The 26598-nt window shown below is 45.0% G+C and overlaps 3 protein-coding genes across 6 annotated transcripts in view; 2 read left to right on the top strand and 1 right to left on the bottom strand.

Annotated features, from left to right (window-relative positions):
- WWC1 (WW and C2 domain containing 1) overlaps window positions 1–14541 on the top strand; it is a 59622-nt gene extending 45081 nt beyond the window's left edge. For both annotated transcript variants that reach the window (XM_015875920.2, XM_015875919.2), the window contains exons 12-25: window positions 38–146; window positions 1913–1993; window positions 2850–2936; window positions 3745–3937; window positions 4988–5140; window positions 5728–5828; window positions 6631–6778; window positions 7620–7784; window positions 8005–8097; window positions 8597–8827; window positions 9811–9932; window positions 10451–11192; window positions 12004–12103; window positions 14449–14541. In XM_015875920.2, the coding sequence (XP_015731406.1) occupies window positions 38–146; window positions 1913–1993; window positions 2850–2936; window positions 3745–3937; window positions 4988–5140; window positions 5728–5828; window positions 6631–6778; window positions 7620–7784; window positions 8005–8097; window positions 8597–8827; window positions 9811–9932; window positions 10451–10517 (1550 nt within the window). In that variant the 3' untranslated portion in view covers window positions 10518–11192; window positions 12004–12103; window positions 14449–14541. The remainder of the gene's footprint in view (window positions 1–37; window positions 147–1912; window positions 1994–2849; window positions 2937–3744; window positions 3938–4987; window positions 5141–5727; window positions 5829–6630; window positions 6779–7619; window positions 7785–8004; window positions 8098–8596; window positions 8828–9810; window positions 9933–10450; window positions 11193–12003; window positions 12104–14448) is intronic.
- On the top strand, window positions 11088–25203 carry RARS1 (arginyl-tRNA synthetase 1). The gene is made up of 15 exons (XM_015875926.1): window positions 11088–11192; window positions 14449–14583; window positions 15081–15269; window positions 17598–17709; window positions 18689–18789; window positions 19278–19399; window positions 19725–19845; window positions 20092–20221; window positions 20548–20652; window positions 21568–21746; window positions 22278–22387; window positions 23155–23260; window positions 24078–24250; window positions 24497–24744; window positions 25059–25203. The coding sequence occupies exons 1-15, from the start codon at window positions 11145–11147 to the stop codon at window positions 25166–25168; spliced, it is 1989 nt and encodes a 662-aa protein (XP_015731412.1). The 5' UTR covers window positions 11088–11144; the 3' UTR covers window positions 25169–25203.
- Window positions 22666–26598, bottom strand: part of LOC107320244 (rho GTPase-activating protein 7-like) — a 35135-nt gene continuing 31202 nt past the window's right edge. For all 3 annotated transcript variants that reach the window (XM_032447369.1, XM_032447367.1, XM_015875924.2), the window contains one exon: window positions 22666–25151. The gene's annotated coding sequence lies outside the window, so the exon portion shown is untranslated. The remainder of the gene's footprint in view (window positions 25152–26598) is intronic.

The following is a 26598-nucleotide window of genomic DNA, read 5'->3' as shown; positions in this document are numbered from 1 at the left end:
CGTCTGTTTTTGGTTTTCCTCTTTGCTTTTCTGACAGGTGTAAATACAGCCGGAGGGATGGCTCTGAAGGTGGCATGTGTATCGGCTGCAGTGTCTGACGAATCTGTTGCTGGAGATAGCGGGGTATATGAAGCATCTGTGCAAAGGTAGACATCAGATTTTTCTCAAAGAAGAAGCAAACGATTCAGTATCTCACACAGGATTCAGCTGGGATAATACTGCTTGGATGGTTTTCTTGTGATTAGATGAGTAAGATTCTCAACCTGGAAAAAAAAAAACAAAAAAAAAACTGTAAGGAGGTTGAATTGGGTTGTAAACATGACTTATGTATCCCATTGCTGGAAACAAGGTTTTCACTTCTCTCTTCATGGAGAACTGCTTGAACAGCTCATCTGTTTCTGAAAGCACTGGTGAGCTGTGAGAGATCACAGAGAGCCATCTGGCAGGTGTAGTGCTCCCCTCTTGCCAGCCAGCCCTACTGGTGGCAGTGACAGCCCTCAGCCCGTAAGGCCTTTGGTACGCTACAGAGGAACACTGTATCACTGTGAACCTCGTTATAGCTATCTGCAGGTTCTAGGTGTTTGGGTTCAGTTCATGACTTGTGCAGATATTTCTCTCTTAGTCCTTAGCTTTAGAATGATATGTGCACTGCTGCTCCTCTTGGGGTTCTGGACTTAGTGCTTGCTAAAGCTACCTAGAGGAGTTTGACAAAAAGTACGCTGAAAGATAATGTTCTTACTGATTCATGTTTTGATTCTGTCTACAGTGGGTTTTCCTACTGTTTTTATTAACAGAGATATATAATGGGGCTTTTTTTTTTTTTTTTCCATACAAGTCTGTAGAGATGAAAAGTAGCTGGTCTCTACTCCCATTCATTTTACTAATGAATTCTCCAGAGAGATGAGTAATCTATGTTTATAGGACTATTTCCTTGTAGAATGTTTTGATGTTTTGTAAATCAGGCCTTGTAGTTTCAAGTCAAACAATCACTCAGGGAGATGTCTTAGGGCTCTTGTGTCCTCTGCATGGGGCAGGGAGCTCTGTGGCAAGGGGAGAGAGGGAAGGAGAGATAATATCGGGGAAGCAGAGAATGCATCCCATGTGTATTCATGTCTTAGGTGACATAATGTTTGGGTTGTTGACTTGGCAACCTTTGTAATGGCTGCAGTATTGTTTTGATGCCTATAAGTAATAGTGAGGATAGGATGAACAATACCTTTGTCCTCTCTAGATGAAATGCAGTAGATTGCCAAGAAATATGGGAGACATTTTGATGCTAATCCTGTTTTAACATTGTACAGGGTAGTCTCCAAGCCAGCTAGAGGGTGAATGTAGCTGCTGGGACTTAAAACACATAAAAAGGTTAACAAAAAAAACACATAAAAGGTTAGAGGAGGAACTGGGAGGAAAAACTATGCAGGTGACTCCTTTAAAGAAAATTAACCAATGTACTCTGTTACTTCTAATGTTCTTAGGAAAGTTTGATTTGTTGAAGAAACAAAGGAGTGACTTAAATCTAATCAAACTTGAGAATTTTTGCTGTCACGGTGCAGGACAGGATTTTAACTGTTAAGTCTTATTTCTGTTGTTGGGCAGTCAGCTGTCTTTAATAAAATCCTGTCAAGGGAACCCTTTAATAGCCCTCCCTGCCTTCTCTTTGCACAGCTTGTCATGTGGTTTTCTTGGCAGCAAAAAGGGGAAGGCATATGACTTTCTGCTGATAAGGACTGCAATACATAATACATACCTCTAAGGGTGACTGAACTTCTTTAATTGGGCTTTCTTCTAGAGGCTAGTTTTGCCAAGTCTATATATTCAACTCCTGAATGGAAGGCAGATTATCTATTGCTTACATGGTAGCATCTTCCATAAGAGGGAGTTTAAGCCCTTAATTGTCTTTAATTTCTCACAGACCGTGTGCATCAGAGGTGATGGTGTTTGACAGTGATGATACAGAAGCAGTTGGGACAGCTAAAGTGCAAATTGCAATGAGGTAAGCACTACATATCTTTAATCGATTTTCCTTCCTGCAGAATATTCAAGTTTGTGCTTTGTTCTGTCTACTTACCTTATTTACCTTATCCCACTGGTGTTAACAAACACTCTTTTCATACTGTAATTGATGATTGCACTCATCTCTGTGAGATCCTTGGCCCAGTTATCTTCTTTTATGTCAGTAGAAATCAATTGGTGATAGTGGTACAACAGTACCAAGTAGCAATTGGAGTACTGGACTGCTGGACTGAGGGAAGCATTCAGCATGCAGTTTGTGGGGGCAGAAGCTAGTAAGGGTGAGTGGTAATCTCTGGCCACGTCTGAATCCCATAAGAAGCAAGTAAGGCATAGGAAGGTAGGCACAGAGGTGTTGTCCTTAAATGATTCAGCAGAAGATGATGTATTAATAAAGAAAAGTAAGAAATGTGAAACTATTTTGTCATGGCCATCAACAGTGAATCAATGGTTACCAGAATATCTTTGTTACTTGTATGAAGTATTTCTACATGCAACTTTTTTTTGTATTAGATTGATTATATAAAAACTTTCAAAAGGTTTAAGTTCAATACAGCAATTAAGTAGATTGATCCCCAAAAGATCAGTGTGGTAAGTCAGATCTGTAGTCTATTGTACCTATGAATTCTGAAGTTATGCTGCATGTTCTGCTAGCCAAATTTCATGTAACATGAAACTGATATTGTTATAAACTATAGGCAGGCCATGCTCTCGTTAGAGTTCTGCCTTAACTGTATAATGTTTTTTTTCCCTTACTTTTGAAATGAGTGGAATACTCGCTCATGGCATCTGTGACAGACTTTTCTATAACGGGTTTTTTTTGTGTCTTTTCAATTCAGATACGATGAAAAAAATAAGCAATTTGCAATACTGGTTATCCAGCTGAGTAATGTTCAAGCACTGCTGTTACAACAGGACCAAAAAGTGTAAGTGGGTGAAGCAAACACATTTGATATATTTGTATTAGATTCCAGCAGGAGCTAAACAGATGTTGATCTGTTGTTCACACTCTTAAAAAGAAATAAATATATATATATACACACTATATATAGTTTTTAAAAATGTATCCCTTTTGAAATGCTTCTAAGTTTTATAATGTCACATTGTTCATGAGGCGTGTGTTCAAACTGGAACAAGATGCAACTTTCTCCTCAAAGGTCTGTATTAACTGGGACAAGCTTTGCTGGGATTAACACCAGCCAGCAAGATTCTTAACTCCAGCAGCACCCAGAGCCACTGTGTCAAGTGCAGAAGGGACTGTCATTCTCCTGCAGAACTCATCCTGGAAACGTGCACAGAGGCATCCACGTGTAGAGAAATGCCCTGGTTCTACTACACTCAATCGAGGCATAACTTATAAATTCATCTGCATAATGAGTAAACCAACATAAGCTTGATTAATTTTTGCATTGCTGTTTCTACACAAGGGTAGTGTTAGCAAGTTTCTGTTTAGTGACAGACTGTGCAGATGTAAACCACTATGTGAAACAATCCTGTGATTCAATCACAAGATTCAGAGAGACAAAACCTACAGCAACTCATGCCACCTTGTCTCTGATTTTGTGATGAGATACTCCTTTTTCCGCAGTTTACTAACATTTCAAAGAGCAGAATAAGACAGTCATGTTCACCATGTTCAGGAAGAATTTTGCTTACAAATCTATGGAGCACTTGCAATGGACGTGACTGCAAACTTGTACAGTAGTACTGACTGCAGCATGTTTTTCACAATAGGAACATTCGTGTGGCAGTCCTGCCCTGTTTGGAAAGCACAAGCTGCTTGTTTCGCACAAGACCAATGGAAGTTTCAGACAATCTCATGTACAATGAAGTATTTTGGGTTTCTATCTCTTACCCAGCTTTACGCCAGAAGACTTTGAGAGTTGATGTTTGCACTGTAGATAAATCTCGGCTTGAAGAATGTCTGGTTAGTATTCCTCTATTTCAATACGTTTTTTGTGTTTATTTTCCCCTCTAAATGGAACAAAATTTTAAACTTTGAATTGTGGCAACTTCTCAGAGTCTTGTTCTTGGTAATCCTAAGCTTCACTATTAAAAATTCCTTAACTGTTGTTTTGAGTGCTTGTATTTCCCTAGACATTTAGCTCCTTATTGCTAGACCAGCCTTTTGTTCAGTGTGAACTGGGTAACTTGATTTAAATGCTGCTGTTGCTGGAGTAATGTAGTCTAGAACACGAGTAGAGTGTGTCAAACTGGGATATAAGCAACAGTTAAGCTACAGCAGTATTTTTTCTCCTGCAAGTAGCATCTTTGATGGGTGGAGGAAGTGCATGTTTCATGATGTTTCTGCATTTCTTCCCTCACCTGCTTTGCAAAGCAAATCTGGATTGAGGGAAAGATCTGTTCTCCAAATAGAGGTTTCCTGTCTGGCAGCATGTAATGTCCTGCTGTACCTGAGCTCCTGATGGGACCACATGAACTCGCATGACATGTGCATCAGTATGCAGTCTGTTGAACTGCGCTTGTGAAATGGAGTCTGCTTAGTCACTGATTAAGCAAATTTCAGAACAGCTTTATTTCAGTCATAAATATGTGTATTAAATATGATGTCAGAGAAAGGGAAGGCAGATGAAAGAATAGAATACACAGAACTATAACATCAGTCTGAAAGAGTGATTTTATTTCCTGTCAGCCTTGCAGGTCCCTTGAAAGGAGTCTTCTCCTGTTCCTTTTTATTTTGAAGCTGTGGCTGTAAGTTATTTGCTACGGCAAAACTGTCAGTACTTGTGCACAGGACCTGCAATAAGGCACTTGGTATTTGTACTGGGAGTGTAGTTAAGCATAAAGTATTACCAGTGCAATTCCTCACATGCTGTTGAAATGATGGGGATAAACAGGGCAAGTTTTCTGATGTACCTGCCAAACTCAGGTAGTCCTGACTTTTTGCTCTCTTCTTACTGGTAAAGTACTTGTGCATTTCAGTGTTGTACTAATATTATTTTTCCCCTGTCGGTAGGGTGGAGCACAAATTAGCCTTGCTGAAATATGTAGATCTGGAGAGAAATCAACACGTTGGTATAACCTCCTTAGTTCGAAGTATCTGCAGAAGCAAAACAGAAAAAGTAAACAAGGAAACATTCATTCTGAAATACCCTGCACTGATAAAACAGTAAGAACTCCTTAAGTCAAACAAATCTCTTACAAACCCTCTCATTAGTACTGTTGGGGTGGCTGAAGGAAGGATTTTTACAATAGATAGGAAGAAGAGTCTGACGTGTTTATGTTTAGAACAGAGAATGTTACTAAATGAAGCAAAATAGTACAGTGATTACAGATATGTCCTTGTCCCAGGCTAGCTGCTTACTGAAATCTGCACCTTGTGGAGCATGAGGATTATGGTGTGTGGTCTGCTGTAAGCAACATGACAGCTTTTGCCTTTCTTCTCACTAGACAGATCACCTTGCTGCAATAAACTTGCTGAACAAGTAAAAATACACTTAACCTTTCTATGTGCACAGCATGCAATGTGAATGTAATATGCTCAGTCTGGTAGTTGCACACATGCTGTACAGATAGCAAAACTGGTGAAAGCTGGACCAGCAACACTCAGCAGTCTTGACTGTATGCTGGATGTGTAATGAGCTGCTTGAGCAATGTGGATGTAGAGAAGAAAGCTGGCGGGGCTGTTCTGACCAAAAAGTTGGGCCTATTGCAGTCTGAGTAGTACCTTTAAAAGAAGCCTCTTGTTCTCCTCAGGACTCCGTATCAGCACTCTTAGAGCAGACAGCTGTTGAACTGGAAGCTGTGGAGAAGAAACTGGAGGAAAGCAGAACCACTTTAACTGGTGGAGAGAGCTGGTAGGTAGCAGCATTCTACTGTCTCATTGTGGGATTATCTGAGAGTGTGGGGGTTCAACACTGAAAATTGATGTGTGGAGGAAAAATAGGTGATACCGAGCTGTGGAAAGTTGCTTCCATCTTGCAGTGAAATCTTTATTTCTTTTTTTATGGAGACTCTGCTTGGGAAATGAGAACAAAGCTCAAAGCTTAGAAATAGATAGGAAAACACCATGTTCATTCTTTGGTAGAATGTGCTGTGAACTTCTGAATGCTCCACTGCATGGGTTGTGGTTTTGCTGCAGTATTAGTTTTGGTGGTTGCTTACATTGTTCAACTTCAAATTCTATTAATGAAATGTTACATTTGAACTAAATATGCAAGCCAGACCAAGGGACTTGATTGAGGAGCCAGGAGAGAGTTTGGGGGGAGCTGAAAAGGATGTTTTAAAAAGTGTTTCCATTTTCTCCATTATCACTCGTTAAACTAAGATTGGTTTCATCCTGAGAAATGTACTCATCTTTAGCTCACACCACATGGCTGAACCCTGAACTTTCTCATTTCAAACAAGATCAGTGTGGATGGAAGATTGTGGTTGTAGGGGTTATTTTCTAGTGCAGCTTCACTGTAGTTTTCCTAATTCTCTTTTATATAAAGTTTCATGTAATCTCAGTTTGAGTTTGTAATCTCAGTTCCTACAGATGCAACTGACTGCTGTAGGGATGAGTTTCTGTTCAGCAGCTTACAGGAAGTAACTCCCTTCTGGAACACCTGAATATTGTATAAAGCAGGCCAGTTTGGTAACAGAAGCTGTTCTTAACAGGCAAGATGAAGAGGTTGCTGAGCAGGAAGAACTGGATGAGATCAGTGAAAATGAAGAAGAAGAGGAGGAAGAATTCTGTGCTGGAAAATTGCTGTGGGAAACAGAAGAAAGTCTGAATTCCCCTCCTCACGTGGAAATGGCAGTAAAGGTAAAGCTCTAGTTAAACTTCCTATTGTTTAATGCAGTGTTCCAAGCAGCTCCCATTTAATTGCACCATCCAAATATTTGGATGTCAGTGTCAATGTTTTTCTCCTTTCAGTTCATCTCCTGATAAGGGAGCTCCTATTTTATTTAAGGTTTCAGTTTGAAGGAGAAAATGCTGCTGCGTAGTGGACTGGGTTGCTGTTGAGCTGAGCAGAGCTGCAGCAGTTTTTTTGAAAGCTCATAATTGATTTTTAAATGCTTACCTACCTGAAATATTAAATAACTGCATGACAACTTTTTCCCATGGTTAATAAGCATTTTTCACACCTTCTTTTGTTATTCTTGGAAACTGTTTTCATTAATATGTGGCTGTGGCTTTGACCTTGTATAATTCTGAGTGTTCCTACATTCTCACAAGCATAATTAATGTGCTCTTGATCTGCTCTCTGTGCATGTACATACAGCTTTTTATATCTGTGCTTGTTGCAGATGCACAAAAGGTAAGGGAGTGGTCTTCAAAATTGTAACTCCCTTTTTGTAAGTGAAATTGCTGGTTCACGTTGATGTACTGGATCCAACAAGCAAAGCTCACTGGACTCAATTGTGTCCACAGCAATCAATGGACACGGAGCCCTTAGGGAGCAATACGGTTAATGTAGCAGCTGCTGAGTTCACAGCGTAGTGTCAGAGCACCGTGTATGAAAGGAGCTAAAGAGTATCTGGTTTAAGTGCGATGCCTCTGGGCTGAAAGCACAGATCTATCACAGGTGGCTGCCAGACAGCCCTGGATGTATCATTGGTCAGATGGCAAGCTGGCATTTTACACTGCACTATCTGTCTTTCAGGTGGATAAAGAGACAAACACAGAGAGCCTTGCACAGTCTTCTGCTGTGGTGCGTCCAAAAGACAAAAGAGCAGCAAATCCACCACAAACTCAGTTTGTCAGGGGTAGCACCATCATCCGCTCCAAAACATTTTCACCAGGACCACAAAGTCAGTATGTGTGTCGGGTAAGGAAAATGCAATCCTGGATCTATAAAATACTGCTTTTCATTAACGAGGGAATGATGTCATCGTTTGCGTAGTCTCAATTTTTTACTGAGTCCTGACGCTGCAGTCTTTACAAAACCTGAAAGGTCTGCTTACCTCACAGCTTACACTGTGATGTTGCTGCTTATGTAAGTATGTACTTGTATGTTTGATGGAAACATGTTCTCTTCCATTTTTCAGCTGAATCGCAGCGATAGTGACAGTTCAACGCTATCCAAAAAAACCCCCTTTGTTCGAAATGCAATGGAGAGACGAAGCGTCAGAGTGAAACGGGTAAAAGCATCTCTACTCGCTTTTTGTCTGGTACAGACGTGCACAAAAAAGAAGTGAAAACAGTTTAAAAGGAGGAATGTTTTGTAAACACAAATCATTTGCCAAGTGTTTTGATTCAGAAACTTTTCTTTGCATGTGAGATACTTCTCTTAAAGATAACTTTCCTAGTAATGCTGGAGTATGACAGGGATGTTTAACTCTAAAGCTTGCTTAAAGAAATAAGTTTAGAAAGATTGTTCCTGATATCTTCCATCGTATTGGAGTAGGAGTGGCAACAATTTTTCTGCTGCATTTATTGTAAGAGCATTTAGTGCTTGTGCTGCAATCAGCTGGGGATGAAGGTGAAAAGAAAGCTGCTTCAGTTACTCAGAGAAGTATTTATTTGTTTATTGCACTAAGAAGCGTTGGAGGAACAAGAATGGGTCATGTAAAATTATTGGGCCTTTCAGAAGGGGTGCAGTCTGGGCAGTTCTCACTATTGTCCATAATTTTTTTTCAGCCTTCAATTAAGTCTGTTGGTACAGAGCGCCTGATTCGCACTTCACTAGACCTGGAGCTGGACCTGCAGGCTTCAAAAACCTGGCATGATCGGCTTGTTCAGGAGATCTCTGTGCTGAGAGAACTAAAGGAACAGTTAGAACAAGCTCAGAGTCAGGGTGAGAAAGAGTTACCACAGTGGGTGAAGGATGATGAGAGATTTCGACTGCTGCTGAGGCTAGTGGAAAAACGAGTAAGTGATACCTGCCTTTGGATTTTATTTAACATTTGAGAAGTGTGATTTGAGAATTGGGATTTTAGACAACCTGGAAATTAAACTTTAGCACTATGGTCACTCGTGTCTTGTACTTACGATTCCATCAAGCAAGCTATTGATGATGGAAGTTGCTGTTCTCAAATGTTCAGTTCACAGACTGCAGAGTCTGTGCCTGCAAAGACAAAGGTTAGGAGGACAGCATCTAAATCTGCTTCTCCTAAGAGAAATGATGGCTCAGTAATGATGATGATCCTGAGCTTAAAATGACAGTCATTTCTAGTTAGTATATGTCCAGCATGGATGTTTGAAATCCTCTGAGCTGAGTCCTCCTCTAACCTTGCTGGAATTTGTCTTGCCTCTTTAGCTTCCTGTGGCATCCTGTTACACCTGAACCTGTGCAGCACAGAGATTTCCTATCTTAGTTCAGGTGCATGTATGGAAAGTCACAAATCCCATCTGTTCTGTAAAGTTCAGCCTCCTGAACCACAGTTTGCAATGGTTAGCACTTAACCTTACTCTGTCTACAAGTTCCTTTCCCTAGTGAGAGGGCCGCTTCTCAGCTTTCCTGGTTTATCACAAGCACCTTTGGCAGCAGACAGAAATATTTCAAGTTATGATGGCATAGTATGTAGATGGGGGGGAAAAAAAAGAAGTCCTCTGGGATAGAGCTTGGAAAATAGATTACCATGTTCTTGCATAAGCTGATGTGTTGGCTGAAAAATCATGATACAAAGAAGACATGGATGACAGCCATAATTCTTAGCAAGGGCCTTGAAGACCTTAGAAAAAGCTCTCCTGGTTACAGTGGTTGACGAGCCTTCAATTTACCTTCTGTAGCTACTGATTCCTGAGTTAGCAGGTCTCAAACCCTTCGGACCTGCAGGTAAAACTGCTGTGTTTACAGATTTATTCAGAGCGATTCCTCCCGGAAACACAAACAGCTTCCTTTTGGTTTTTAGGTGGAAAAAACAGAACACAAGTGTGAGCTCAAAGCTGATAAAATGATGAGAGCTGCTGCCAAGGATGTTCACCGGCTCCGAGGGCAGAGTCGGAAGGAGCCTTTGGAAGTGCAGTCATTCAGGTAATTAGGATAGTTGGGTGAAGGGGGTAAGAACTGACTTTGTGGATGATAATGGTGTTGATAAAGCTGATTTTGAACAAGTAGTTAACTGTTCTACTAAAAAACAAATTCAATGCTCAAATCCAGTCTGAAAGTCAGAAATTAACTGCAGCATTGCAGGTGATTTCAAAGCAGCTAGAAGTAGCCCAAAGCATTCCCCGCCTGGCACCAAGCATTATTTTAATGCAGAAAGCAGTCTTTTGCTCCCTTAAGTAACACTGCTCACCATGCCAACAACGAGCCTTTCTGAAATGGCTTCTTTGATTAGTTCAGTATTGTAGGTTTAACTGCAGGGATCTCTGGTGTGTGTGTAAAAGGTGTAGCTCAAGAGAGTGTGCTGCTGTGCATGGTGGTGACACGTGGTGGGATACATGTCAATGCAGATGATACCTGTTAATGCAGATGATACCTGTTAATGCAGATGATGTATGTTTCTGGCCATACCTGAATGGCACTAACAGCTGATCATTTCCTTCTAGAGAGAAAATGGCCTTTTTCACCCGGCCCAGGATAAACATTCCAGCGCTGTGTGCGGATGACGTGTGATCACCATGGAGTATTTGCTTTTGGGACACTAAGATGCTGCAGTTGGTTTTTGTTTCTGTTTTTGCAGTTATTTATGTGGTGTATGAAGGTACCGAGGCGCCTTTTTTACGTTACGAGCTTCTGTCAGTGCGTGGATGTTTTTAAGGACTTCAGGTCGACGTCCGTCATCACAGAAACCAGCATTAAAGCGACGGGATTGTATAGTTTGTATATTTAGGGGATGTATTTTTGGGAAAATAGAATTTTAACTCGGAACAAAAGCAGCCATCAGGTGCTGTCCTTCAATGACGCTGTGGGACTTTTTGTACAGCTCGGCCTTTTAGCAGCGGGGCTGTGTGTGTGCGGGGCAGCCCCGTGTGCGTGCGGTGAGCGGGGCCAGGGGCCGTGTGAGCACTGTGGGGCCGCAGTGTGAGCGCTGTGGGGCCGCAGCACCCGTTGAAGCTGCGGGCGGAGGGTGTCGGTGTGTAATGTAATAAAGTGCCGTCCCACACACACACACACACACACACGTGGCTCCCTCCTGCTCTCCTCTCCCTCGTACCTCGCCGCCCTCCCATCCGCCAGGGGGCGCTGTGTCTCGAATCAACGCTTCCACTTCCTTCCGCTCCCACCCGCTCCCGCAGTGGGATGATGGAGGCCCGCGTGGCGCAGGCGGCGGCCCGGCTGGAGCGGCAGGTGGGGGCGGGGAGCGGAGCGGGGCGGCCCGCAGCTCGGAACGGAGATTCTATGGGCTGTGAATGGCCTCGGGGGGCGGTGAAGGGGGGAAGAACAGTGCCGGGAGGTGGTGGGGGCGTTAAACAAAGAGAAGCGTTGAGATAATAAACCTGTTTGCTGAATGCGTGCAGCTCCTCGTGTTTCCCTTTGTAGCTGCTGAGAGAGGAAAGGAGGCTCAGGGCTGAGCCATCGTCCCAGCTCGGGACACCCCTGTGGGGCTGCGGGGTTCATTTGTTCTTCAGGAAAGTGGGTCTGCAAAGAAAACAGCTGCTCAGTGCTCAGCTGATGTGCTCAGTAACACAGGGAGGCAGGAGGAGCAATAGAACCACACGGGAGGTGAGAAAGGAATGGGAACAAGGTGTTCCTAATGTGCATAGTCAGCCATTTGCTTCCCCATTTTGTTAATGCAGTGGAGTAAAACATTTCTGGACATTAGGGAGTATTACTTTTCAGAAAGAGTAGTCAGGCATTGGAATGCACTGCCCAGGGAGGTGGTGGAGTCACCGACCATGGGAGTGTTCAAGAAACACTTGGATGTGGTGCTGAGGAATATGATTTAGCCTGGAAGTATTGGGAATGGTTGGACTAGATGATCTTCTAGGTCTTTTCCAACCTTGATAATTCTGTGAGTCTGTGAAAACTGTCGATCCAGAGACTGAAACATGTACAAGTTCAGTGATAATTCAGTAGAGCCTGAATTAAACGCTCACACAAAATACAAGGGTTAGTTTGGTGTTTTTGGACAAGCTGTAGTTTTTTTTTGTATTTACAGGTGAGGGGAAGATTGCTAGTGCTCAGCTGACCAAAGAGCCCTTGGAGATGTCAGCATGGCTTCATGCAATTCCCGCAGCTCCTTGTGAGGTGGTCATCAGGTATAACCTGTACTGACAAGTTGTGATGCATCCAGGGCTGTGCAGGTTGAGCAGGGGATGGAGCTTTATTCCTGGAACAGCAGCTTTCCCTTCCTTCTCTCAGTTACTTTGCAGATCACAGCCATAGTGCTGTTGTGTTTTCTCCCTCCATCCCTCAGAATATACTGTAGGAAAGGAGCTGCAAGGGACATCAGTGCTTTAATGTAGCTATTTATTTTTTAGCCAGGTTTCAGGGTTTATATCCCTTTAACAATACGCAGTGTTCACAGGTGATTTGCTAGACTTATTTACAGGCTTATAGCAGGTTGTTCTGATTAAGGGTGTTTGTAATGTGTGTGTGCAAAGACTTTCTCAGGTGAGCTTAATGACGGGTGTGGGGTCGTGCTGCTGGCCCAGCCCAGCCTTTCCCATCCTGGCCTCTGTTCTGGAACATGATGTACTGCCTGCTGATTTTCAGCCTTTCTGCTCAGTGGTTCCAAATGAGATAATTCATCCTCTGTGTTCGCTGTTGAGGAACAAAAAAAAAAAAGGAAACTTATGTGGCAGCAGTAAAGGTTGGGTGGGCAGCCAGAGAGCAGGTGGATGCAGGACTTAACAGATAGTGTGACCTTGAGAGTAGAACATGATCTTTGTGTTCACCCTAAAGGACATTCCAGGTTTTTTGAGTGTAGATGAGTTTAAATGGCAATTATTTGTTTTGCTGCTCCAGCATTGCTCTGTGTCACTTGTTGCTATAGTGCTTACTTAAATTGACAGTAAAACAGTCATGAAATAACACAGTGAAATCTCTCAGGCTATTTTAATATGAAGTTCAATCTGGAAATTTGTCAAGCAGATCTATAAGTTACATGAAACGCCAGCAAGTCAACGGAGTAAGAAAAGCTTTAAGTAGGGAAAGCATATTTTCTCTTGAGTAAGTGGGAGGAAAGGTATGTGAAAGCAAAGGGGTCTGCCTTGGGTTTCAATAGAGAAGTAATAAGATAGAAAAGAGCAGCTGAGATGGGCTGTTTGAAGCAGTTTTGCTTGAGGAGGAGGACACTTTGGGGCTGTAGAAGAGTTGTGCTGGAAGCACTGAATCTGAAATACAAATGACCTCGGAAGTTTTCAAAAGCTTTCCAGCTTGCTCTGCAGATGGAGCAATTTTAAGATCACTTTGGCCCAGCTCAGAAGTTCTGAGCGTCTGCAGTTCTGGTGGCACCTGTGGGAGCTGCTGTTCAGGTGGAGATACTGGGCCAGAAGTCTGGATGACCCAGATTTTGTTTCCTTAATTAAAAAATCATTGAATCATTGAATCACAAGGTTTCATCCTCTGGGAGAGAATGTTCCAATTGTTTAAAGAGCAAAAAGCAAACGAGCCCTTTTTATAAGGTTTGGCAGCATATTTGTCTATGATAATAGCCTGAGCTGCTTCCTGCTGGGAGCAAGTTGGTGGCCCAGATCCTGCCAGGGTCATATGAGGGGTCAGGATGGGGAGCGTGGCCTCCTAGAGCTGCCGCATGTATTTCCAGCAGCACCCTGACTTCTCTTTGTGGAGCAGGTTACAGGGGAGGTGGACAGCAGAGATGAAGCTTATCAGATCTGGGTTCCTTGGGGCTGGGAGAGGGAAGTGGCTGCTCCCTGCAGCGGCATTGGGCTGCTGGGCTGCGTGCTTACACCTGGGCTCTGAGGTCAAGAGGGGCAAGGAGAGCAGTGGGTGATGCTGCTGCAAAGAGTTCATTGGCTGTACAGAGCACAAACATGAAGGGCAGCTGGAAGCTGAAGCTCGTTAATTTGGAGTGTAAAAGTCCATCTGAAATTCTCAGTTTCTGCCAAGCACCCCATGGCAGTTTTAAGAAGCCACTGTGGCCACTTGGGAGTACATATGCAGAGAGCTGGGAGCAAGCACACACTGCAGGCCGGGCTCACACCTCACCATGAGCTCATGGGTTGCATCAGTGGTGGTTTCATCCTCTGGGAGAGTAAATGTGGCCCAGCTTTAGAAGTGGTGGAACTGGATGACGCCTGAAGGAGGCGTCGGGGAATTTGGAGTCACAGTGTTGGATTTCTTTACTGAATTAAGAAAAAGAAAAAGCTGGAGGAAATGCTTTAAGAATGTATTTTCTTAGCCTAACCGGTTGTCTTCCTCACACTTCTGTTTGTAGATCAGTAAGCTAATTGTTACCTCACTGTCCCATGTTTTGGGCACAAATAGAAACCACCTTTAAACAAGAATTGTTTGGCATTACTTGACTTGCTTGTGTTAGTTGTTACTTTATGAGGCAGGACTGGACCTGAGGTCCTGCATTCCCCACCTGCTGTTCCCCTTCTCCAAGACCCACAGTGTGTCCATCTCACGTGCTTTTCAGGAAAACGAGATTAAGTCACTGACTGCGGAAATTGAGCATCTGAAGAACTTCGGGTGCCTGGGAGTCTCCCCGAGTTTGGAAGGGCTGCGAGACGAAAACGCAAAGCTGAAGTATCGGTTGAGTTTCCTTCAGAAGGTAAGGGATGGAGAGTGAATGGGTTTGCTCTGTCATAGAAAGGAAATAAAACTGACAAAATAATGTCCGTTTGTTACAGCTGGTGGTGTGTGATCGAATTCTGACATCTTAGCTGTTGATTGTGCTTTAGATATTTCTTGGTTCCTTAAACAAAATGTGACTTTATGAAGGATGTCAGTAGGTTTATAAGCCCACGCTGTCCTATCTCCAATGGTCGTGCAGCTGCAGCCCAGCTGCTCTGCCAGAATCACTGACAGGTGCGTGAGAAATAAAACACAGCACTGCGTTCAGGGAAGTGTCTGGGTGGTGATGTTCAAAGGGAGGTGTATGTCCTGAACCTCATCATTTCCATGTTGCATATGTTGCTCTTGTACCTGGAGGTGCCAGCCAGACCTTTCAGTCATGCTCTGCCAGGCAGCCAAGGAGAAAAGCAGGATGTGACTGTTCTGTATGTGCTGTGTACTGTGAGTAGAGCTTTCTGTATTTTGTTTTTCCAGAGCCTTCAAGAGGAACGAAATAAAACAGTGAAAAGCATGATTAATATCAACAGCTGTCTTCAGGAGATCTTTGGAGCTGCCATTCAGGCTGCTTACCCAGAGCTGGAAAACCCTCCACTGGTGGTGACACCAAGTCAGCAGCCCAAGTTTGGGGATTATCAGTGCAACAGCGCCATGGGCATAACACAGGTAAGTCTGGTAGATCTTGCAAAGAGAAAGAAGCTGGGAGTGTTGCCTGCTAGAAACAAAATGGTAGACAGCCTGGTGACAGTTGCAGCATTGGACCTGATTAAGGCTTCTTACAGCCCTCTGGGGTGAGAATTCACTGAATATCTAGTGGCATTTTAGAAAGCAGACCTTTATGTCTCTTTTTAGAGTACTGTAATGAGTTGAGAATGTCTGAGTTACACGTTGCCACATTACAGCTGCCCAGTTCGTGGGAAGGAAATCACTGTGTTCCATTATTTATGATTAATTGCTTCTTAATTACTTACGTCTTTTCCATAAAATATGGAACAGAAGTTAAAAGTCATGTTTGTTTTGTTATGATATGGATGGAGGTTTTTGGGCAGCTGTATCAATGGCTTCACAGAACAGCTGAGATGTGTGTGCCAAGGAAAGAGCGGGGTTTGTAATCCTGGCAAGTACCCACAGTGTTACTTTGAAAGCTATGGTGCTGCTGGTTTGTAGAAGGTATTGGCCAAAGGGGACCCAGGCAGAGTAAGAGGCACTTCAGGCAATGCTCAGTAGGATGGGACAGTAGAGAAGTGAAACAAGGAGGTGAGGAAGAAGGTGCTACATCTTCATTTAGATGAATGAAGTGTCCACACTTGCTGCCTTTAGGGAATAGATAGACTCTTTGTAACTAGAGATCTTTGGTTTTGCAGTGTGCAGTCTCAACAGAAGCAACTTTTTTTTCTTAACATAAATACACATAAAGTTCTGCAGTCCCAGGCTGCCCTCTGTGGTGCCTGTGCATGTATCCTGGGCAGCACCGATACGTGCCAGGCAGCAGGCGCTGGGGCTGCAGTGCCAGGGCAGAAACAGCCTCCCAAAGCTGTGTCTGCCCTTGGTCTTGTTAACACGCTGCTAGCACACTGTGTCTGGGCTGGAGCCAGAGGGCTGCGCTGGGTGACTGCACCGACACAGACTTTCAGAGCTTTGCCATTTTCTGACCGCTGTTTTACCCCAATTAAGTCGCTGTTAGAATTCTTGAGCCGTCCTGGCTTCTCATTGTCAGCATTGTTCACATAACTCAGTGTCCGACCAGTCTGCTTCGAGCCAGGGCTTCAGGTTCCCCATTGTCTGTCAGCAGTACTGGAGAGTAAACGTTCCTCATGCTGGGCCTGGCTGTAGGGTTTGTTCCTTGGAAGGCATGGGAGTACTGACACATGTAGCGTAATCAATGCAGCAAAGCCAGTGGATGCAGTGCAGTCATTTCTGTGAGAGCAGTGAGTTCGGTCAGGGATCTGACCGTGCTGCAGTTACCTTTGGAGTTGGAGCATTGCTCACCACAAGCATCTGACTGAGGGCAGCCACTACGTGCAGGACAGCAGCCTCTCCCTTCCAGGCGCTGATGTGGAAACAGCCCTCACAAATGTGTATTGTTTTCATTTGAGCTTGTTAGCATATTAATACCATGGGCTTGAGCAAGGAGCTCTGCCAGTTCCTGGCAGTAGTAGGTGTGCTGGGGCTGTTTCTGGAGTGATTCAGAGGAGATTCCTGTCATCTGGTAGAACGTGCTTAGCGTAATCAGAAAGCATAGAGAAGAGAAGGCTGCGGGGTGCCTCAATGCAGCCTTCCAGTACCTAAAAAGGGAGCCTATAAACAGGAGTCGAGCCAACTGTTTGAATAGATTGATAATAGCAGGATAAGAGGAAATGGTTTTGAGTTGAAGGAGGGAAGATTTAGGTTGGATGAAAGTGGGAAGTTCTTTACTGTGAGAGTGGTGAGATGCTGGAACAGCTGCCCAGAGAGGCTATGGATACCCCATCCCTAGAGGTGTTCAAGGCCAGGTTGGATGGGGCCCTGGGCAGCCTGGTCTGGTATTAAATGGGGAAGTTGGTGGCCCTGCCTGCAGCAGCTGGGTTGGAGCTGCATGTTCCTTGAGGTCCTTTCCAACCCTGGCCATTCTGTGATTCTCTCCTTGTTTCTTGCAGGCACAACTTAAATTCTTCAGATATCTCAGAGCTGCTGGCTGTTTTGATTTTTAAAGATTTAGGTCAGTGTAAAGAAATCAAAATTTGCCAAAGCACTGAACAGCCTGAAAGATTTTCTTCTGACATCCAGCCTTCGGTGTGCTGAATGTTTAGGGTCTAATTAGCCTTCTGTTGTGTGGAAAGAGCTGCTCTAATCTTTAAAAGTAGCTGGAGATGTCTTCTTCCTTGGTGTGTTTATGCCTGCATTATGAGGGTAAAGGATCATGGGGCTCTTCCAACTCTGGAGTATCTACATTTTCTGTTTTATTTTGTGGGATGCTGTGGAGAATTGAATTTTACTGGCTCTTTTGTGTTTCAGATACTGCTGAAAACCAGGGAACAGAAGGTTAGTCCGAGGGAGATCGCTGAGAAAATAACAAAACATATTCCTGCGAACGAATGCATTGAGAAGGTGGAAATTGCTGGTCCCGGTATGATACTTCACATTACACCACTTTTATGTTAGAAAGCAAAGGGTGGTTTTGTGCTGTATGGGAGCTGAGATGAGTTTGACTCACCTCATTTACAGTTGATGTTATGAGATGAATTAGCTTGGTGAGCTTCATAGCCCTTACATTTCCGCAGCAGCAGATCTAGCTCTGTTTCACATCGGTTGGTGTGGCCCCAACCCCTTCAGAAATTTTTTCCACTTAAGGGATTGGTTTTGCACCTTGAATATCAGTGGGCAGGGATGGGGTCACAGTCATACGAAATGAATGCAAAAATTGCTATGTCCTCATCCAAGACCCAGCATGTCTGCTGTTGCTTCAGGGGTATGGGGCAGGCCTTGCCCTTTTGGCACTGAGATGCTGCAGGAGCCTGGAAGTAAGTTATTAACTGCTGCATTTGTTTTGTCCTTGGGACTTAAGTAGAAATAGGAGGGCTCATATTCCTTAGGGCAGAAGACAAAGATAATGTGGCACAGGCCTGGGGGGGGCTCGAGCAATTCATTCATTTGTTCACACTTGTTCTACAAGCATAAATTATAGCAAATGTAACTACATTTTAGGATGTTACTTTAAGAAAATAAATAAAAGGAATATTAAAAATAGCAGGAGTTGTTTTTTGCATTCTGGAAACCCTGATAAGATTATTTATTTTCTAAGGAAGTTTTATAGGTTCAGCTGAGTGACAGTGTGCTGAAAGGAGTTGTGGGCGGTCACACAGTCTCTGCTGCAGTAATGGGCATCATTGTGTGGAACAGGCTCTTTTAATCTGGGTGCAGGAGCTGTCTTCTAGTGACAGCTTCATTCTGCTGTTGCTGGAGTAAAGCTTTGTTTAGTCGAGATGACTTCTTAGGCTCTTGTCCTCAATGTGAGGAAAGAGAAATCCAAGGGGGGAAAAAAGAGTAAGTGTGGTTCAAGGCACTTTAGAAGCTCCAACACTCATTGCTGATTTTCTCCTCTAAAGGTTTTATCAACGTCCATCTGCGGAAGGATTTTGTATCAAAGCAGCTGAGCAGTTTATTAATGAATGGAGTTCAACCACCAGCTATTGGCAAAAGGAAAAGGGTATGGATGGCAGTAAGCAGAGACGGGTATCTTGCACCCATAGGGATGAAGCAAGTGCCAGACTGCAGGCAGCTTTCGAGTCCTGCCCCTTCCCCCCGAAAGTGATTTGTTGGATGAATGGCCGTGTCAGCTGGTCATTACAGTGACATTTATGTGACTTTAGGATGGGGGGCCATGGGTGGCACACATGTACCAGCTGTGGTCTCTGCGGTGCTGGTGGTTGAGGGGCAGGGCTGTTCCAGGGCTCCTTGGGGACAATGTGCTGTGCCCAGATCGGTCTGGGACTGATCCCTGACCCTCTGGGGGAGATGTAGCAGAGACCTGGATTGAAGCTTGCTGTGAGGTCCCACATGGGCTGCTCTGCTGCCCTGTGCTGCCAGCAGCGCATGCCTCCCTCCGCCCACCCAACAAAATCCACATGAAACACATGAGATATGGTTAATGGCTGTTGCCTTTATTCATTTTTTCCTTTCTGTACCATGTCTAAGGTGATACTGGATTTCTCCTCCCCTAACATTGCAAAGGAGATGCATGTTGGTCACCTGCGGTCCACCATCATCGGAGAAAGTATGTGCCGCCTCTTCGAGTTTGCAGGTCATGATGTGCTGAGGTGAGAGTTGCTTTTTGTGTGGGATGAGGTTCTTTGGCTACATTTCTACAGTAACTCTCTGTGCTTTGGTCGGTGATTTGATCTTTATAAGCACGTAAAAAAGTAGTCCTTGATGTGCAGTAAGGTTTGAAACAGAGCAAGTGTAGTGAGGTGAGGAGTCAAGATGGGCAGCAGCTTCATTTCCATGAAGCAGGGGCAGAACTTGCCTGGTGCTGGTTTCTCTTGATACGTGTTTTTTCATTTAGAATATTTGTATTTAAAACATTTGTGTTTTAAAACATATGTGTGAGAAATAGTTATTGTTGTGTTCTTTAATTGCTTCAAGGTTAAACCATTTAGGAGACTGGGGCACCCAGTTTGGAATGCTCATTGCTCACCTGCAAGACAGATTTCCAGATTACTTATCTGTTTCTCCTCCCATTGGGGATCTCCAAGCTTTTTACAAGGTATTTGTCACCAATAACTGCGATATTTATGTCAGCAGCTGAGAAGCAGGTTCAGCTAATAGACGATTGCATTTACCTACCAATGGTAATGAATGAAATACATTATCATCTGGTCTCGAATTGTCCACGTGGGGAATGATTAAAGGACCTGTGTTGTGAGATGAGCATGATTTGGGAGTGTGTTGTGGATGTTGTTTTTCGAGGGAAAAACCGGTTGCTTCATTCACACAGTGTGTTTTACCGTAGGAATCCAAGAGGAGATTTGACACAGAGGAGGAATTTAAGAAGCGAGCGTACCAGTGTGTGGTGCTGCTGCAGAGCAAAGACCCGGACTTCATTAAAGCCTGGCAGCTGATCTGCGACGTGTCGCGGAAAGGTGACTGCCACATTCACAGCCGTGGCTCAGCAGTTGGACAGTGCAGTTTTTCTCACCATCCTCTAGTTTTCTTGATGAAGTCACTGCCACTTTGCTGTCACGGGTTTGGAGAACAGGGTTTATGTAGCCAAAGAACTGGCCTGTCTGTGGAAAAGTTCAGTTAAAGCCTTTGTCTCCTTGGTCTAGTCTGAGTCCTTCTCTGATAGCTTGACCAAGAGATAGAGAACATATTTAGGGGTTTGCTGTGTCTGTTAGTAAATATGTGCCACTAAAATTCCCACCATATGATTTAATGAAGGTATTTGTAATTTGTTTTCTTCCTCAAGAGTTCCAGAAAATCTACAACTGCCTGGATATCACACTTACAGAGAGAGGGGAGTCGTTCTACCAAGATATGATGAAAGACATCATCAAAGAATTTGAAGATAAAGGTGAGGCTTTTTGTCTTGGAACCAGGAATTCCTCAGTGGTAACTTCACTCGTAGCCACCGAGGCTTGGGACTGGCATGCAGAGAGGTGTGTGTTCCCTGCACCTTGCTCTTTTTCTCAGCAGCAATTTCTGAGTGGGTCTTTGGTGGAATTTCCTCACAAAGAAGCGTGAGCAGAACTGACTTTTGCATATATCACTGCAGAAAGACCGAATCTGTCCTGCAGACAGCAGAAGTAGTTTAAGTAGTTTGTAAGGGATAATTGTGGGCAATAGCGTGAGATACTGCTGGAGTTTATCTTTACCAGCGTGTCCTTCTTAGTGTTGTGGCTATAGAATCACAGAATTGCAGGAAAACTTGCATCAGAGAAATTCCCATGCAAAGGCAGGTGGCACTTTTGGTTCACATTGACTCTGAGATACACAGGAATAAAGTGGACTGTAATGAGTTGATAGTTTTATGTGCTTCTGTGTAGATTTTGCATGTATTGAGTCTCACCATCTGTATTGTTCTAACTAGTCTTATCCCTTAAATATGTTGCACATCTCCATAGAGCTTCAGCTGCCTTTGGTGCTGTCTTTTGTAAAGCTGTTTTTGTGGCTGCACAGGTAGAGCTGAGCACCAGTGATGTGAGTCTTTAAATCCAAATAATTCTCTTTTGGAAAGGGCAGAGTGGTAAACATCTGCTTTCTTGTGCAGTCTGGAGTTCTGGAAGGGCAACACATAACCTGACTTGGCTGGCAAAGGAGTTCTCACTTAGACTTGGGGTTTGCTTGTCTTCTTCATATTGTGAGACATTAAATATTTGTCATTGTGCATGGACTTTTGATAGCATCAGAACAGGAGATGTTTCAGGTATGGTGCCCCCCAGCCTCCCCATGAGATATGACCCAATGCAATATTCCATTGCTTTTCTAGGCTTTGTCCAGGTGGATGATGGCCGGAAGGTTGTCTTTGTCCCAGGTTTCTCTGTCCCGCTGACTATCATGAAGTCAGATGGAGGTTACACATATGACACGTCTGACTTGGCTGCACTTAGACACAGGCTGCTTGAAGAGAAGGGTGATATCCTGATCTATGTTGTCGACAGTGGCCAGGTGAGTATGTCAGTCTGTCCTGTCACTGCTGGTACAGATGATCAAAGATCTCATAAGTAACAAGCACAACAATAAGTTAGATTAGAACTCCTCTGTAAGATTTTCCATGTGCTGTATTGGCTTTTGACCTTAGTGTTATAATGGTGAATCTGGTGTGCTGACTGGTGGCCTCTTTGAAGAGCCCTGGAACCAAACGATGCGCAGTCACCACTGGCAATACACTGAGCCTAAGTCTCACAGTCTGAAATGAGAGATGTGCTGTGTATACCTACGTGTAGCCTTACCTGAGGAAATGCAAGATTGTCAGTGCTTTATCTGAGCAGTGATAAAAGTTTGCTGTTTGCTGCTTCTGTAAGCCCAGCGAGTTCTTGGAAAGGTTAAACTTTCTGAAGCAGAATGTTTCTGGGGAGCAAAAAATATTTCAAGTCTTGTTGTCACAGCAGCATTGTAAAGGCAATGGGAGTAAGTGACAAGAAAGCCATCCCCAGAAGAGCGGGTGGTGAACTGGTTGTTGATGTTCCTTCCTTGCAGTCGGTGCATTTGCAAACAATATTTGCAGCTGGACAGATGATCGGCTGGTATGACCCCAAAGTAACCAGAATCACCCACGCTGCATTCGGAGTGGTGCTGGGAGAAGACAAGTAAGTCTCTGGATGTAGTTTTTCCTCTGAGTGTGCTCCAAAGAGGATGTTTGATTGAGTGCATAAGACTTTTGCTTGCTTATTGACAAGTATGTATTTGATATGGCACATCAGGGCCCTTTGATTGCACATAGACAGCGGTGTTAAGTAAGTCCGGTCTGGCTTCTGCTGCCTGGTATCTGGAGAGAGGGCTGTGACTTGGCTGGTGGAAGTGCAGATGAAGGCACTGCAAATACTGGAGATGGCAGCAGTAGGGGCCACAATGTCCTATTTTTCTACCAGCCCTGAAGAAGGTGGAATAAAAGTTGGGAAAAGGACATCAGTGTCCTGGTGTGCAGACCATGCCCTTGTGCTCCAGAGGTGTTCTTGTGTCTCATTTAAGTTAAGAAGTTAAATTGCAGTTAGTGTGTACTGCAGTCATGTAATGTTGCAGACCGAGTGGTTTTGCTGAGGGCTTGTTACACAAGTAAAGATGCCTTGCTGGATTTAAGTCTTGCACTGGTATTTTGTCCTGCCTGATGGCTGGGACTGCGACAGTTCTGATTCTTGGAGCCTTCCCTGTCTGTCCCGCCCCACTCCCAGCTACCCCATGTATGTTGTCAGAGTTGTACACCTCTCATGCAGTTTGTCTGGTGCCCAGTTCTTCACTACAAAGGGATGTACGTGCCTTTTTAATTAGCCAGAGGTGTGTGTTTGTTAGCAGTGGAAATCCATGGGAGCGCTTTGCCTCATGTGCAGGTGGTCATGTTGGCTGTGTGTGTTTACAGGAAGAAGTTCAAAACGCGCTCAGGGGACACAGTGCGTCTTACAGATCTTCTGGAAGAAGGGCTGAAACGAGCCATGGACAAACTGAAAGACAAGGAGCGGGACAAGGTAGCTGATCTTCCCAGAGAAACACCCAGATTTGCTCACAGATGTAAAATTTCTACATTTTGGAAGTGATCTTAGACTATGGATGGAGCCAGGCTGCATGGCAGGGTGCTGTGGGATTACTGTGCTGTTACTTATTTGGAAGCAATTGGACAGGGTGCTCTCTTTGAGAAAGGTGGGCAACCCTGGATACATGGCAGCGAGGTGTGAACTGCAGGCAGTGTGCTGGCCCTGCAGCTGGTACCAGTTAGGCTGCAGGGATATGGCACCTGTGACTCCCCCAGGGTGCAGCAGGTGGTGGTAGTTGATGAGAGCTGCAGGCTTGGCCTGCTGGGTTTAATGCCTTCTGGTGATGGATGGTTGCAGAGCTGCAGGGGACTCTGGTGTCAGGCTTCACCCTTTCCCTTCAACAGTGTTTGCTGGAAGCTTTTGCTTAAAAGTATTTCATCTGTCTTAGACGGCTTGAAGAGAACTGGACAGGGTGGGCCACAGAATGGAACACAGGGACCAGATGGTCCAAGCACTGTGTGAAGCAGTGGAATTGGGAAGCATGGCTCCTCCTTGCTGTGCTGAAAGCTCCCTTTTAAATGGAAACACCAGGAAGCATAGGAATAATGCTTCCAATAAAGCACCACAAAGATCTCTGCAGACCTGAGGGCACAGATGGGGTTTTGTCCCTCATATGGAAAGGCAGCTGGGGAACATGCTGTCATGTGTCATGGTGATACAACCCCCGAGCTCGCCAGGCAAGGTGCTGGGGGTTTTGATACCAACATAGCTTTCCTCCTCTTGATCATTACCTGTTCTGAAATTACAATAGGTCCTCACACCAGAAGAGCTGAAAGCTGCCCAGATGTCAGTCGCTTTTGGATGCATTAAATACGCAGATCTCTCCCACAACAGACTAAATGACTACGTGTTCTCCTTTGACAAGATGCTGGATGACAGAGGAAATACAGCTGCTTATTTGCTGTATGCGTTCACACGGATCAGGTGAGTTGAGTGTGGTGGGAGTCATTTGAAGAATGTAGTGAATTCTGAGTCTGTAGTGCAAAGGCAGGTGGGGGGGAAGGAGGGGGTTCGTTGAATCAGTGCAGTTTAGGGGGTAGTTGGCAAGAAAAGCCATCTCCAGCACTTGCTGTCATTGGAGATGGTGGCCTGTGGTACCTGGAGCAGGGTGCTGCTTTGCGAAGGTGGAAGTTGTTGCAGAGAAGCAGACCATGTTCTGGATCGTTGCAGGGCTATTGCACGCCTGGCCAATATTGATGAGAAGATGCTGCGGAAAGCAGCCAGGGAGGAGGTGCTTGTCCTTGACCATGAGAAAGAGTGGAAACTGGGCAAGTGCATCCTGAGGTTCCCTGAGATTCTGCAGAAGATCCTGGACGATCTGTTACTGCATACGCTGTGTGACTACCTCTATGAGCTGGCCACCACCTTCACTGAGTTCTACGACAACTGTTACTGTGTGGAGAAGGACAGGCAGAGTGGTGAGTGCTGGCCTTGGGGTGCTGCATAAGTCATTATGTATTGAGGTGCAGGTGAACTGCAGACAGTCTTCCGCTGTTTGGTGAAGGCTGTTGATGCCCTGCTGGCAGCTGCAGAACAAGTGCTGTCCATGGGGGAGGGCTGAAGGGGTTGGCAGAGCAGCAGACACCTGGACACAACACATGATCAGCCTGCTGGGCTGAGGAGGGAGGGTGCCCAGGGCCAGCTTGGTGGCAGACTGGTCCCCAAGAGGGAGGGCAGTGGTGGTTGATCTCAGCAGTGGCTCTGGCTCCTATGTTGGTCTCTTGTTTTGCAGGCCAGATTGTGAAGGTGAACATGTGGAGACTGCTGCTGTGCGAGGCCACTGCCACTGTCATGGCCAAAGGTTTTGACATCCTGGGAATTAAGCCTGTGGAGAGGATGTAACTGTGAGGTGACAATAAAAGGACTGACTGGCTGCATCCGTGTCTGATGGTGGCAGGGGGAGTCTAGCAAAGGAAGGTGCTGTAGGGGAGCAGCACACTGAGGGGGAAAGGGAACCAACACAGGGAGTGCAGAAGCACACAGGTCCAAAGGCAGAGAACTGGTGCTGTGGGCACAGCTCAGAGCATTTCTGGTCTCAGGAACTGACTCCCTGTGGGCCCATTCACCAAAGCTGTAATCTTTATTCTGAAGTTTGAGGAATAACAAGAAATCTGCAAACCACCTCAGCCACAGACTGTCACCCACACTCAAGCCAGTCATTGTGTCTTAACTGAGGCCCAGCACCATCTTTACCTTATTTACCAGGCCCATCAGGGAGCAGGGCACCTGATGTTTCTTGTCATTTCTGGCAGCCCACAACCCCAGTGCAGAGTTGGTGCTCTGGTGCTTGCTGGATGGAAGGTGTTAAATGAACTGATAGGGGTGCAGGCTTGTAGCTGCAGAAGAGGTCAAACATTGCACTCTCTGAGAAAGCTTTCAACAGCAGGGGGCTGTGACTCAACACTAACCAGGACAACAGAGCACACTGAGACTGATCTGCAAGAACACCCCACATTCCTGTCACTGTTCCTTGCAAGGGCCCTGTGCTGACATCCAGACAAAGTGGCTTCCTGCCATCAGAGCCAGCTGCTACATTAAGTTGCATGCAACCACACTGCAGTGCTGAGTGCACAGCACAAACCTGGGGCAGTTCCACTCAGAGTCCTCAGAGTTGGTAAAATGGGAACTCCGTGCTGCTCTCCCTCATACAGCACCTTCCAGCAAACCCAAAGCAAAGGGAGATCTCAGGTGCATGAGATTAAACAGATAGATCTGCAGCCAGCAAAGTGCTTGAGGACTCAGGGGATTTTGAACACTGCTGGCAGCAGGGATAGGCATCTCCCTTGTGCCATCCTCTGGAGGGATTATGAGAGCTGGTCTCACTTTGTTTACCTGCTTGCTGGTACATCTGTTTGCATCTATCCATCCACATATAGCTATAGCAGCACAATACAGAGATACAAACAGGACACAGGTATCTACCCTCCCATAGCAGATAGATGGCCCAATTTCTTTCCTACTGGCTGAAGGAAGCACCTGCTGAGCAGCAGCATGGCAGCCCATGATGCGGGGACATCACTCTGGTGTATTGTACTCCCGCTCACCTCCTCCAGCTGCCCCTGTTCTCCCTCAAAAGGTTGAGCTGGGCACTGTACCCATCCCACAGTACCTGAGCAGTGCTCGGCAGCTAAGCACAAATTGCAGCAACTGTTGGTTGATGACAAGTCCAAACCAGGAAGGGTCCAGTCTAGAGACAGCAGCCAGGGACAGACACGATCCAGTGATGAAGGTGTGGGTCCAGATGAGCAGGTCCATATCCAGGTAGAGCTCCA

This window comes from Coturnix japonica, chromosome 13 (assembly GCF_001577835.2).
Source record: "Coturnix japonica isolate 7356 chromosome 13, Coturnix japonica 2.1, whole genome shotgun sequence".
Classification (NCBI taxonomy): domain Eukaryota; kingdom Metazoa; phylum Chordata; class Aves; order Galliformes; family Phasianidae; genus Coturnix; species Coturnix japonica.
The sequence above is the reverse complement of the archived record's forward strand: the minus strand, read 5'-3'. Positions and strand labels throughout refer to the sequence as shown.

What these genes read in the sequence shown, in the direction of transcription:
- RARS1 (XM_015875926.1), top strand. Translation starts at nt 11,145, where the DNA reads ATGATGGAGGCCCGCGTGGCGCAGGCGGCGGCCCGGCTGGAGCGGCAG. An exon ending in ATCTCCAAGCTTTTTACAAG is followed by an intron (nt 19,846 to 20,091) that starts GTATTTGTCACC and finishes GTTTTACCGTAG; the next exon opens with GAATCCAAGAGGAGATTTGA. An exon ending in GTGGTGCTGGGAGAAGACAA is followed by an intron (nt 22,388 to 23,154) that starts GTAAGTCTCTGG and finishes GTGTGTTTACAG; the next exon opens with GAAGAAGTTCAAAACGCGCT.